The 14,673-nt window shown below is 41.2% G+C and overlaps 1 protein-coding gene across 4 annotated transcripts; it reads left to right on the plus strand.

Annotated features, from left to right (window-relative positions):
- The first annotated feature begins 3,763 nt into the window (after positions 1-3,763).
- On the plus strand, positions 3,764-12,315 carry NPY5R (neuropeptide Y receptor Y5). 4 transcript variants are annotated; one of them, XM_074588911.1, is made up of 2 exons: positions 3,764-3,794; positions 10,594-12,315. In XM_074588911.1, the coding sequence occupies exon 2, from the start codon at positions 10,603-10,605 to the stop codon at positions 11,932-11,934; it is 1,332 nt and encodes a 443-aa protein (XP_074445012.1). In that variant the 5' UTR covers positions 3,764-3,794; positions 10,594-10,602; the 3' UTR covers positions 11,935-12,315. The 4 variants fall into 4 exon arrangements, with proteins under 4 accessions (XP_074445012.1, XP_074445009.1, XP_074445010.1 ...); XM_074588908.1 differs by lacking the exon at positions 3,764-3,794 and adding an exon at positions 4,028-4,111; XM_074588909.1 differs by lacking the exon at positions 3,764-3,794 and adding an exon at positions 4,086-4,698.
- The last annotated feature ends 2,358 nt before the right edge of the window (positions 12,316-14,673 follow it).

The following is a 14,673-nucleotide window of genomic DNA, read 5'->3' on the forward strand; positions in this document are numbered from 1 at the left end:
AAAGATGTCAAATGCTTCCTTATTAACTCTTATTCTATTGATGACCACTGTGAGGACGTGAGAACACTGGAGTAGCAAGACAGCCATTGTGTTAAAGATTATCCTCTTCCAGGGAGTAAATTTTTTCAGAGCATCAAAAGCACCCTGGACTTGAAGACTGTGTTTATTTGTGTGCATATGTTTATTTGTGTGAAGGAATGACATTGCAAAAAGAGAGTAAGTACAATAAACAGAACACAAGTACCTCAACTAAGGAAACAGAACAGCTTGAGTAAAAGAGTACAGAATTTCTTTGAAGCAAAGGCACTGAGAAGGGAACAAGATGTTTTTAACAAACACATGGAAAAAATATGCCAAGAGATCAAGCCATTAAAATTCTCTCTCGCTGTAACTCTCAAAAATGGAAAAGCAAAGATCTCATAAAATGAGGCTGTCACTTTCATTACAATGTATTGTCATATGTTCAGGCAATGCAATCCCTCTGTAAAACATAAAATCCCGCAAATGAAAGAACACCACAAGAGTCATTTGTGGTTTCTACCGTATATAAAACAAACTGAAGTCACCGCTATGGAAATGAATGGAAACACTCTCTGAAGGTTTTTTTTTAACTTTATTTTTATTGTTTTCATTTTCTAGTAATGAACATCAGTACCATTGAAATACTTGCATTTCCCATTATGCTATTCACAGATAAGGGAACTCATCCTCCTTGGGGCAAAAGTCTGTCATCAGTAGACTAAACAGGCATTTTGCTGTTGAGTACAATGAGAATAGCAGCAAATTCTCTGTTTGGCTAAGAGTATGTTTATTCTTCAATGACTGCAACTGACACCAAACATAACAACACTTCATCTGACTGCTAATGTCACAAACCCAAAGAAGCTGGGTGAATAATTACGTGGCTGATCTCTGCTGAGAGGTTGATCTCTGTCTTGTTGCTGCATTTCCACTTTCAACAATACAGCCAAGCTAACTAGTGTAAAGCTATCCTGATCATATGCAGTGTTGCTTAAAGGCTGCTTGAGATATAACCTAAATTATGTCCACCTGGCTAAAATACATAGTCATGTTTTCTGCTACAACCACCCCACTCTGTCCACTCAGGGTTCAAACTCATGTACGCTCATACACAAGCTCTCATCTGGCTTCTGATGAAGCAGAAATAGGCCCTGTGCTCCAGCATGATCATCCGGAAGGGGCATTAATAGTCAACATGAGTAACACCAGCCAACAAATGTGATGACACATGTTAGGCAGCAAAAATGATCAATTACGTGCTCACCCTTGGAAGTATTTCATTAGCTAACCATCAGATGTCCTGCCTTTCATCAAACAGACTTTTCAACCATTGCAGCCTTTTTAGTAGTCTAAGGCTTGCTGTCTTCATGCCCAGCTTCTTTATGTGAGATAACAATCTGTGGAAGAGATGGGCCAAATATACGTCTACAGAAGCCAGACATTAGTGGTATTTTTAATAGTATTTTGTACTAGTATTTTAATAGTATTTTTGGGGGGGGTCAACAGTTGGGTTGACATGTGTGAAAAATTTTGACCAACAGAAATGCTTTATATGTATCTCACAAAATGCCTCAAACTCTGTGGTAGCTATGTCCTACTGTTTTAGACTGTCTTGCCCATGGCTAGGTGCTCCGTTGGTAGCAGACTTTACAGTGACATTAGACTTTGATTCATGCCTCAGGCAATTGACCGCATGCTGTGAAATTTGGACATTAGGTGGTGTTGTGGTTTTGGCCGGATTGGCCAATCAGAATGACAGATGGCCCTCCCCCCGCCCCCTCTCCAAAGAGAGGAAGAGATAAGGAGATTTACGAGTTTAGAAAAAGAACTAAACTAAAACTATACTAAACTAAAAGAACTAAACAGAACCAATTTTCTGGTTTGTAATTTTACTTTTTAGATGGGCCTCTTCTAACTGATTTAGACCTTGACTTTTTTGTGGCATTCATCGGTTCTCACCACCTTCAGTTGGAGCGTTGAGTCTTCATGTGTTTCACAGTTAGCCTTTAGAGGCTAAATTTTCAAAGATATTGGGACAATACTCCCAAAAGAAAGATACATTTGGGAATGTGTTAAGAAACATGCCAAAATTAATTTGTATTCTTATAACCAGAGTTGTCTCCAGTATTTTCTGTTGTGCCCTTCTCTCTTGGAAATCCCAGCTTTCTCTCTCCAATGCACCATTTTTCTTCCCCAGCTTCTCCAGAACAGATACCTTTCATCATCACCATCTCTTACTTCCTTTGCCTTAAGTACTCCTCCAAGGTTTCAACAACCCTATGGAGGCTGGTTTCTAGGGAACTTGTGCTATTTTCTGTTCTCAGTCCTGACATTAGATACCTTTAATGTCAGTACCTTTCCTATCTCTAGATCACCTGTTTTATTATTCAGTAGTATTACTGGCAAGACAGACAGACACAAACAGTGAAAAGGAAAAAATGATAATGGTCTGAATAGTAATTGCCTCTGACGTGCGCAAGTATCAGCAATGAATTGTCCAAATACAGCTAGGAGAAATCTGGTGTTATTTACAGGTCTGGGGGAAAACAATAACCCAAACAAACCCACACCTGCCAGTATATTACTGGTTGATGAACCCTCCTGAAATAAGACAACTAACAAAACAAGTATCATATTTATTCTTAGAGAAAATTTCTTTGAGGAAGAAACACTTGTCTTACTGACTGCTCTTGCTAAGAAGCATGTAATTTCTGGAGGCTGTTTGGGAAACTATAGCAGGCAACTGCCCACCTTAGAAACAGTCAACACGGAGGTAGGCTGTTTGTATCTTTACAAAGGTACAATGACAACCCACATAAATCATAGCTCTGCAATGCAAGAAACCATAATTTCCCATTTGTGAGCTCTGCCAGCAAATTTAGGTTGGTTTTTTTTTTTAAAGACAGTGTCAGTCTGCTGTAGCCAGAGGTTTTCATAGAAAGATATAATGTCTCTACAACTTCCCTCTTTCCAGGAGGGTACTTCCACTCCAAGCAGTGGGGCCAGCAGTGTGGGAAGCTCTCCTGGAACGACAGACATCCATGCAAATCCGTGTCCTGGGAGATGGTCTTAACCGTGCCCCCCGCCCCATAGCAAGTTAGAACCATGGTAGGTTTCTATCTTCCAGCCAAATATTAGCATTAAAAGCTTCAAAGCCATCAGTGTTAGGTAGGAAGACGGTCAAAAACGCTAAGAACAGCTGCTCAGCCCTAAAAAGCGTTCATTTTTTTTCTCCTTTGTGACTAACGGGAGAGCTGTCTTAAAGGGATGAGATGGATTGGCACGTCACTTCCACCTGGCAGCTCCCTGTGCTCCACTTGCACATGCAGTGATTCACCAGCAGTGGGTGGTGAATAATGCAGAAGCAGGCGAAAGAAGATGGGGAGGCAATTTTCCTCACCATCCTGAGCTCATCCGCTGAAGATGAAAGTTAATTGTTCCTTGATCACGTACCCTAAAATGAGTATTTTTTAACCTAAATTAAACAAGGAACCTAACAGGACTTTCAAAGTTATTTTACAATATGGTCAATCCAGCTGTTTTGTCTTTGCGTGGTGCAGTCTTTCACAAGCTAATTATACTGACAGCTTTTCTGCAGTGATGTGTTAATATCAACTGTCGAAGGAGTGCCTTGGCAAATGGAAAAGTCATTACATTTTCTTGTCAGATTCTGCCACTTGTGCTCCCAGAGACCTGCATGTCACTCAGTTCTCCAGTAGCCCTGTAATTGGACTATGATCAATGACTCTTCTCGTGCTAGAAGATAGCAGCTGGTGAGAACAGCAGAAATTGTCCTTTCATGCTTAGCGCTATGACATACCCAACAATTTTTATGCTTTAAAATATTGCTCACTTAAGAAAAATGCCCTGCCTTCCCACTGATGGCCCAGATAAAATTAAAACCGCCCTTCAGATCTTTGCCTCCGTAAGAACAGAGTTACGCAACTCAGAAAGGAAAACTGTTTGAGGGAAATCCATCACCTCCCACCTGTTCGAAAAGAATGGTAAAAATTAAAGGCTGCTCGAGCGGTGTGGATAAATGCCATCGAAGCTGTGCTCCAGCCAGAGAGGGGAACTGGAGAGCGCTCAGGTCAGTGCCCTGCGACCGCCTGGCCACGCTCGCACCTCCCCATGTCCCGCGGCACGTCGAGCATTTCACCTGTGCAAAAACGCCCGTGTCCTGCATCCCGGGTGACAAACCGAGCGCATCCCTTCAAGGGGGCTGGCGAGCGCGGCGTTTGTTTACAGCCTCGCTGTATTTCCATGGAAACTCTTAATTGTCATACTGTGCCAGGCTGAAATAACAGCTGCCAGGTACCGCACCGAGCAGCCTCCCGAAATGCGCCCGCGCGGCGCCTCCAGCCCTGACCCCGGCAGCGGCGGGGCCACCAGCCACAACGGCGACCGGCGGCGGCGGCAGCATCCCGTCCCGGGGCCCGGCCCTCGGCCGCAGGCGAGCCCCGGCGCCTCAACCGCACCCGCCTAAGATGCGCCACCCGGCAGCCCGGGGGATGCGCGCTTCTCCCCGCTCCCGGGGAGCCGCGCTCGCCTCTCCGCGGCCCGGGCCAGAGCTATGAGTGCCCGCCTCGCTCCGCGCTCCGCACCCGCGCTGCGCACCGCGGCCCTTCCCGCCTACCACCACCGCAACCATCACCGCCGCCCCGGAGACGCGCGCAGGTAACGCTCCGCGGGGCACCCCCGCGGCCGCGGCAGGGCGCACCCTCCCACCACCACCCCCCCCCCCCGCGCCCCCCGCGCCTTCCCCGGCACGGGGCGGCTGCGCAAGTTTGCGCGGGGCAGCGCCCTGCCAGCAAACGCGCGGAAATCGTGGGGTTTCTCTTCAGCCGCAGGGGGGGTTCGGCTGCCGCTCCCCGTCCCGTCCCGTCCCCGCCGCCCGCAGCCCGAGCCGCTGCGGCTGCGGAGAGCCCGCGGCTCCCGGCGAAGGACCGGTGCGGGGTTTCGGGGGCAGGGCGGAACGGGGCGCACAATGCAAAGTGATTCCCTAGCGAGGCACCGGAGGGCAAAAATAACAGACTTCCCCGGTTTGGTTTGGTTTGGTTTGGGGTTGGGTTGTTTTTTTTGCCTCTGCAAGCCAGGAGCTGCTGTGCTCCTGCATATCATAAAATATGTAGTCATGCATTTCAAGTTTTCTGTTCTGGCCAACAAATGCCCCATTACATTGCATAACATTTCCTTGGAGCTGGAGAAATAATCTCATTAGTTGGTTTTTGCTTATGTTGGGAAGCCGTATTCTTGTTTTCCAGGATAATGTTGCAGTTCCTCTTTTAGTTAGGCAGATAGAGAGGCATACCATTAACATGCACGAAAATCCATTTTTCTGGACTTCTGAAGTAATCTCAATCTTTTGAATTCTCCCAGGTTCTCAGACTAGTCTTTGCTGTCGCTTGTAATGAACATTGGAAGCGGCAGCATTTCATCTTTAGCTTGTGTTGTGAACGCGACTATTTGGTGGTTTCAGTTTTTCGCTCAGACCTTATCTCAGTCTTTAATGATAAGAGGGCATCATTTCTCAAGTAGTAACAGCATAGCTTAGTGTCTTCCTTAAGCTTAGGTGGTCAGGCAGTTACAGACTGTCATATTAACTATTTACAACTGTGTAGAAGTTTAAAGACTTTTCTCTGACTATTTTCTCTACAGTCTTGATACCACTGTAGCATTACAGGTACAGAAAGGTTGTATTTCTTAGGGACTTTTCACATTTTGCTTCCTCCGTGTATGTGTTTGTCTGTCTTTGTTTTTAAGGTAGAAAAAGGTCTCCCGAAGACTGTAAATTTTTCACAGCTTAATTTTCTTGATACACAGACCGAACTGACTAGACTATACAGGCACCAGCCAGTCAGAGTTAACTTAGTAGGTATTAATATTTTAGGTTATGAGGTCTTACCAGTGAATAAACCTTACTAAAAGGATCTCATCTAATAGAAGGAAGATTGGAAGAACAATTGCCTTCAGAGGAGGGTGGCTGCCTGCCTAACTTTTGTGTTCTTGAAAATTTCCCTTTAAATATGTAGAGAAAGAGAAATATCTAGCCTATATACTCTCCTACATTATGATTTATGGATTTTGTATTTAAAAAAATAGCTTTGGAATAATGAGATTAATTTTAAGATTTTTAAACATATTAAACTAGCATATTTTTGGTTACATGGTACCTCTAACTCAGCTAAACCTGAATAACAGCTTAAGTTCCTCCTGTCACTCTCAGGCCTTATAGCAACTGCAATTGAAAACTCCTCTGAAGCACGATTTTGGTGAAAATCACATCAGTCACATCAGGCAGTCACACTGAGGTGTATCACAGATGAATGTGATTTAGGGAGGTGTTACTTGAAATCTTTCAAGATCACAGTACCTCAAGTGTCATAAAATGTATTTTACTGAAAAAGTTAACCACAGATACTCCTTGTATTTAGTGTTAACTGCATGAATTTGATTCTTACAGTAAATATTCAAATCCACCCTGGATCCTGCCACAAAACTGCAGTCCCTCCTGCCGTGTGCAGCCTACCTTCCTCTCTCAAGCGTCCCATTGGGACTAAAGGAGACCAAAGCAAACCCACTTAGAGGTCACAGGGTGAGAGCTCATGCAGGTGTAGCTGAGCATGGTCTTGAAGAGTGTACGTGGACCAGGAATACAGAAAGGGAGCTGCATTTGCTTGACTGATCGATGTAGGAGGTGAAAGTGATACAACTTCTGGAGATGATGGCTAGAAAGTCTCCATCAGGGACCTTCAGATTCATTAAATTTGATCTTGAAAACAGGCGCAAGAGCACCCTGGAACTGTGATGCATTCAGTTTAGAAATACACTTCAAATATGAGGAGAAGGTTTTCAAAAAAGGTTGTATTATTTAATTCTATTTCCCAGAGTGGGATTTTCAGGAATCTTCATTTCCCTGAATCATGCTCAGCTCTCACCCAAGGCAGAAGGCAGCCGTAGCAGAGGAGGGATGGAGCTGGAGAGCCCATGCTTGACTTCAGAGGCATTTCCGTTAAGGTTTTTCTGTGTTGATGTGTCTCAACAAAATATGTCTACTCCAGCAAAACCAGCATATTCACTTTTTGTTTTTAAAGAATTCTATTAAAAACACGATGAACAATTCTGGTAAAGCCATACTGCAAAAGCTTTACATGAAGGTGTAGAAATCCACAGAACCTAGCAACAATCTTTCAATTAAATTTTTAAGAAGAACTCAGTAAACATTCATTTAATAAGCACATTCCAGTATAACAACAGATACAACTTTGTTCTTTGGACCTAGTCTTAGCAGTTCCTCAATGGAATATACATTTATAGAAGAGAAAATACTTATGGTGCATTTGACTTGAGAGTCTCTTCTTTCTCACTTTTAGTCACCCAAAGCTGAAAGTGGCAGTAGGAAATAGCAGCGACACCAACAGATTTTTTCCAGTCCTCTTCATAGAATACATTAATTTAAACTAAACAAAATTGAAGAAAACATACAGATTTCTCTTCAGACCATAGCACACAATTGAAGTGGAATGGACTAACTATACAGAGAGTCTTTTCTACCAGTAGAGATGCCTGCTTTTTCTCCACGCACTGATGAACCTATGGTCTACGATCAGCCTTTTCAATAACAGCCAATATCACCAAAGAGTCTAGGGAGGAAGCTGCAATTTTGGTACAGGGATCAACAAAACTTTCACACATGCATAGCTGCTATTATAACTTAAGCATCAGTGTGCGTTGTTACTACTCAGTATCACCTTCAGACAGATAGGACTGTGTGGGAATTTACTATTACAGACAGCACCTGTAGGTACTTTAAAAGCAATCCTAATCTCCAGGTTTTTGAGAGAGAAACAACATCTGCAGTTTGTTTCTCCTTTACAGGTTAGTCCTTCAACCTAGTATCAGTTAAAATAGAAGACTACACAGAATGATCCCTCTTAGCACAGAGTTATTTATGTAGACACACATAATAAATGAAAAGCTCGTTCCTTCAGAGTCATCACCACTTTGAGAGCATTGTAAGAGTTTTTGAGGTTTTCTGAATCCCAAGGTGGTACTTGATTTCCTTCCCTCTTTCTTATTAGTCTTCCTGTTCTCATTCAATGACTGGTTGGTTAGTAACCAAGATTTGGACAGATCTAGCTCTCGAGTAAAGTTTAATTTCCCTTTCTCAAATAACTCCTGATTGGTTTCAAACCGGCTCTCAGGCAATGGGATGCTCAACTAGTAATGCTGTCTTAATCTCTGCAAGATATAAACTGGAAAAGGAAGGTGTCCAAGCAAAAAGAAAATTGCCCAGAATTAAACTAAGGGCTTTTTCATTATTAACTCCTCAGTTGTATGCAAGGGGTTTTCCTACAGACTTCTCAGCTAAGATGAATGTGGTAGTGCAAAGATAATAGAATGTTCACCCTGAAAATATTAGGCAGATAATATTTCATACTGAAACACAATGTACAGTTGAAATGGCTTTCATGAATCAAAAGAGAGTCTGCAAATTGCAGATGCGTACACACAATGAAATCTGCGAAAGCATCAGTCATAGCAAAACCCATCGTCCCTCCATGCTGAACAAAGGGGAAAAAATGATACAGGTATGATATAACAGGGACATAATTCCATGAGCCTGAGGTAGGGGAATGTATTTTACGCAGGGCAGAGCAATACTGCTGTGGTTTTCTCAGACAAAAATTATGTTGAGTCACATTTGGAGACTAGAAAGAAATTTAAGCTAATTTTAGAAGTCACTGCGGTCTGCAGATCATAATGTTTTCAGATGATTACTAGCAACTCCGAGAAACTAACTCAGAAAAATTAAGTAAAAAACTACTTACTTCTTTAGCTAATAGTTGTAAAAAGAGAAGCCTCCCGAAATAAAATCTCATGATAATATCAATATAGAAATAGTGCATTACTTACAGAATCTACTAGTCTGCTCCTTCAAAGTTGGTCTAGAGGCAAGGGCAGTCTCAGATAATGTTTTTTGTCTATTACATGGTTTTCCACCATTTCACTAGAAATAGAGAAAAATTAAACAGAAATAATTTGCATTAATGCTGCCCTGCTTGTACGCAGACAATTATAATATTTAGATTACCTAAATTCATGTATCAAATTCTTACTTCTATTTTAGCTATTAAAAAGCATTTTAACTCAACATTGTGAGAAGTTGGCAAGGCTTAGTTCTTTTCACTAACACGTCACTTGCAAGACACAAAACATTGCGACTTTTCGTATTTTTTTTAAATAAGTATTTCTAATCTTACATGAGGGACCTTCCCCATCACAACATGCTGTCAGTGAATATTCTGAGGGTGTTTTATGGTTCGAGCTTCCCTTTGGCACCTGACGGTAGGAAGGCACATGTTGTGATGTGGAGGAAGGAGCACATCTGCACGTGTAGAGGAAACTTTGACAAGGTCAGGACGATACAGCTCACTGAGGATAGCTACATTCTGGAAGAGCCCTGCCTTTTTCAGTTGACAGGTTTAGCCTCCTGCTCAATTTAGGTATGTTTTGGGTTTGTTTAGAACCTTTTGTTTTGCCTTGCATAAGATTTCTAAACATTAAGCAATTTTGTACAGGACATTGGCACTCTGGGGAATTTTGACTTTGAAACTTTCGTGCATGCAGATGTTTATGGTAAACTGGAGTTTAAATTGAATGCTCTTGTCTTTCTGTTTCTTCTAAAGCGAAGGCTAATACATGAAGATTCTGTAGGCAGAATAACTTTGTGCTGAGCTAGGTTTTAACATTAGATGTTTCTGTGCTGAATAATTAGCAGTTCCCTGAATTTTCAAATGGCCGTGTGGGATTTGCTTCCAGTCAACGTTGTCCTCTCTCCATTACATCCAGTTACTCTGGATGTTTCGTAGGCAGTTTTCCTTTCTGCTTGAATAACAGCTAAAATATGTTCCACGCTTAATAGGTGATGGTTTGTATCCTCACCACATTAGGAATTCCATCTTGGATCACTGACAGTGGGTCTCCTTATAAACTGATCCTTCTTGAAAGCTCTCACCTATTTTGTGTCAGTTTTCTACTAGCAAGGTAAGAAATACTACTGCAGTTGTTAGCATATGTCAAAACATCATATATTTTCAGGTGCTCTCATTATAATTTGCTGTCATGTAATGATTAGGCACATGCCCAGATGGTGATTGTAATTTCCTTACTCATATCAATGAGCTGTTATTCACATGAGTAATCTCACCGGCTCTAAATGGATTGCTTTTGGAGCTAACTGCTCCCTCATGGAAAGGCTGACAATATGGGCTGTAGCAAAGCATGGTGAAAAGCCAAGTTCATAATACAGAACCTTGAATTGTCTGTCATCGTCCCATGTGAGCGGCCAGGCAGGAGCCTAGGTGTGCTGAACACCACATGATAAAACCTACGAAACTAATTTGTGTTGACCTGAAGTTATACAGGATCTGCCTCACGGTAGAATAACACCACTATTATTTTATTTACTTTAAGGTGATACAAGGTAATTTTATTTTCGTTTACATTCTGATTAACACCAGTATCATCCTTCCTTCAGGTGCTAATTAACGCCTTTCTTGTTCTAAGCAGGACTGTAAAATGGATTTAGGATTCAAAGACCGTAACAACAGGACACCTACCAAGAACACCTCGGCTACTACAAAGAATTTTTCTGCCTGGGAAGATTATAAGAGTAGCGTTGATGACATACAGTACTTTCTTATTGGGCTGTACACACTGATCAGTCTGGCCGGCTTTGTGGGAAATCTGCTTATACTAATGGCTCTCCTAAAGCGCAAGCAGAAGACAATAATAAACATTCTTATCAGCAACCTGGCCTTTTCTGACATCTTAGTTGTGCTGTTTTGTTCACCTTTCACACTGACGTCCGTCCTGCTTGACCAATGGATGTTTGGCACTATCATGTGTCATGTAATGCCCTTCCTCCAGTGCGCATCAGTTCTAGTTTCAACTTTGATGTTAATATCTATTGCTGCAGTCAGGTACCGTATGATCAAATATCCCCTTTCTAGCAATTTAACAGCCAAACAAGGCTATTTCTTAATAGTGACCATTTGGGCCCTTGGCTTTGCCATTTGCTCCCCTCTGCCAGTTTTCCACAGAATTGTGGACCTCAGCAAAATTCTGAATTTAGAGGCACTGGAGAACAGGCTCCTGTGTATTGAGTCGTGGCCTTCTGATTCCTACAGAATCGCCTTTACAATAGCCTTATTGTTCATGCAGTATATATTGCCGCTGGCCTGCTTAACCGCTAGTCACACCAGCGTCTGCAGGAGCATAGGTTCCAGACTGTCAAACAAGGAAAGCAAGTTTGAAGAAAAGGAGATGATAAACCTAACGCTTCATCCTTCTAAGAGTACTGGCATGCAGGTGCAGCCCTCCAGCCGTTCCAGGTGGAGCTGCACCTTCGGCAGAAAGCACCACAGAAGATACAGTAAAAAGACTTCAAGTGTGGTGCCAGCTATTTCAAGGCATCATCAGGGTACTCATTCCAGAGGCCTCCCAGAAACCTCTGGCACAGAAAAAAGCCAGCTCTCTTCCTCCAGTAAATTCATCCCTGGGATACCTATCTGTTTTGAGATGAAACCAGAAGAAAATACAGAGATCCAGGACATGATTACGGTATCCCAATCCGTCATCAGAATTAAGACAAGATCTAGGAGAGTTTTTTGCAGACTGACATTGCTAATCCTAGTTTTTGGTTTCAGTTGGATGCCTCTTCACCTTTTCCACATTGTGACGGATTTTAATGCCACTCTCATTTCTAACAGACATTTCAAATTAGTCTATTGCATATGCCATTTACTAGGTATGATGTCCTGCTGCTTGAATCCCATCCTCTACGGGTTCCTTAACAACAGCATAAAAGCCGATTTAATGTCCCTTATTCCATGCTGCCAAATACCGTGATTTTATGCGCCCCAAGATAAAATAAAACAAACAAGTTTGGCTTTCAAGTCTACTGATGTGTATAGCTGTAAAAGCTAAATCAGTTTAGTTTAGTTTAGTTAGTCTGACTTGGTTGTGATTAGTCGCATTTCATGCAAATGGATAGTTCTGCGTCTGCGTGTATTTCTTGCATTGGGCAGAAATATGTACATATAATATTCTTCTGTCTGTTACACATAGGAAATCATGCCTGGTGTACAAACTCAGAATTCCATTTTCATTACCTGAAATATTGGCAATCTGTACTTTGGAATTAAACAGAATATGTAATGAGTAATAAATGTAAGACTACTTGGACATATCAGTATTAACTGTCATAAAACTATAATAAAATACATACCGTTTACTAAATAACTATTGTTGAGACTATTTCAGTGCCAACTTTGACTGTTTTCTGAGATAATTAACAATCTGTTTCTGGATGCGATTAGAAAAATATTTTTCCTTAGCTCTTTGACTCATACTTTGCAGTATCTTTGCAAGATGCTTTGCTGCTGCTTCCCAGATTGCTTTAGTCCCTGGAACGGGTTTGGGGGTAGTTTTTCTTGTCTAGATTGTTTCCATCTCACTGGGTTTACCCAGTAGAACCTATCTCTGATTTCCGCAGCCAATTTTTACTCTGCCTTGTCATTTTATGTAATTTTTCAGCCAGGCCTGAACTTACCTGTAGTTATGCCTTTGTTTATACAGTGATGACTCCCCTGAACCTGCAACATGCTTCTGATCAGAGTAAGCCTTCGTTACCTAAGTAAGTGTGAGTGGAAAGAAAAAGAAAATGGAAAGACAGCAGGATTTTTTGTTTTCCTTTACCGAAAAGCAAAAGCCTACTGCACTTCATTACAGGTGACCCACTTGCTTTGGAGAGCTGCAGCAGCTTTCAAATAAACATGTGCTTGTGTGTGTGCACACAGACGCTCGCGCACGCACAGACACACACTTTGCACATCGCTCTCCCATCTTTCCTTTTCATGCTTTTAATCAGATCAGTATTTTTTCTTCCAAATTGAAATCACATGCATCTTCCCTAAGGAAGTCATATTACATTTCATAGCATAAATGCAAAAGGGGTGTGTGTGTATATATATATTTTATATATATATAAAATAAATATATATATTTTTATATATGTGTATATATATGTCCTTTCTCCCCCCCGGATTACTCTAATTTAATAACCCAACTCCGCCTTCAGGATTCAGTAAATGTACAAAGCCTCTGCCCTGAGTTTTAAGCCGTAAAACCTCTCCCCGGGTCTAGCTGGTGATTATTTCTTTTTCTCCACTACGATTTCTAATCCAATAGGCTTTTTTACGTAGCCTTTCCAGGCTGAGAAATAAAGTCATTATTTTTATAAATGGGTGGATGGGAAGGGTCATTGTGCATTTTTTGCCTTGAGGTACTTCCCTTCCAGTTAGTCTTTAAAAGTGAAAGCAGTTCTTTTATTTTGAGGAATTGTCAAATTATTTTTATCACAATGTTACAATTCCAAGACCTTTTCTCCCCAAGCCATCATCTGCTAAGGAGTTTATTACATACCGGTTGGTAATATCTCTGCTTCTATTATTAAGATATTTCCCTGAAGTCCAGTTCCCAGTAACCCATTGTTCTTTGGTTTTGCCGGTGATACACTTTATAGTTTCTTCCTGGACGCTGACTATTGCGTTTTGCAGATTATTATCTCCCAAAAGCCTAAAGTATGTCATTTTATAGAGTACAAATGGTACAGAATACAGAATATTGGAACAATATATTTTAAAATAGCTTTTTAAAAGTTGTAAATAGTTTAATTTAAAAATATTTATAGCTAATCTTGGTAGATAAACTTAGGAAAAAAAAGAACTAAATCCACAGCCAGAAGACAGTAACAGAAGTTACAGCAGTTTATGCCTGATTTATGCCTACGTATTTTCACGTCACTGAAATATATCATTTAATTTTATTTATACTATGTGATGTAACCAAATAGCCTAAGAGGATAAGAAAGCATTCGCACTGTTTCAGCTTGAAATATTCCTTCCAGCTTTTTTTTTTTTCAATTCACTGTTATGTTCCTTCCTAATTGCTATTTATTTTCTATTCCTTCCTTTATATACTTTCAGGATTTCAACCGTTTTTAACTCCTACACTTAGGATTGTTATTTAAATATAAACCAACTGTTTATTCTCAAATTACTCTTTTCAGATCAAATTGTACTCACTTCTGCTGTAGATGACACACCTTGCTGTAGTTTCTGAGGTGCACAAAGATTAGTCCGTACGCCGGTGATCCTATATCAGCCCTATCCATTATCCTGCATGGAGTCAGTAGCCGTGCTCCCTACTCTTTACACTGTTCAAAGCACAATAAATTGCAACGTGGCAATAGAGAATTAAATCAAGGCAGCTACTGAACTTCTTCAGTCCTGTGCCATCTAAATCTGTCTTCTCTCTTTTAAGATGGTCAGTGATGGGAGAATGTGTCTTTTCTTTTAATTTATAGAATACTTATCATCATCATCATAATTTGACATCTCCAAAATATCACTGTCTTTCCTCTGAAATGTTAAATAAAAATAAAATAACTTTTCCACTTTCTACCTTCCTTCAACAAGAAGTATAATTTTTCCCAGTATCAGCAAGGAATACGTAAGAAGCAGAAGCAACTGAAATCAGGCAGAAGCCAATTCCCAAAAGAGTAACTTCTACGAGTGGGAGAGGAAA

Source organism: Larus michahellis, chromosome 5, assembly GCF_964199755.1.
Source record: "Larus michahellis chromosome 5, bLarMic1.1, whole genome shotgun sequence".
NCBI lineage: Eukaryota > Metazoa > Chordata > Aves > Charadriiformes > Laridae > Larus > Larus michahellis.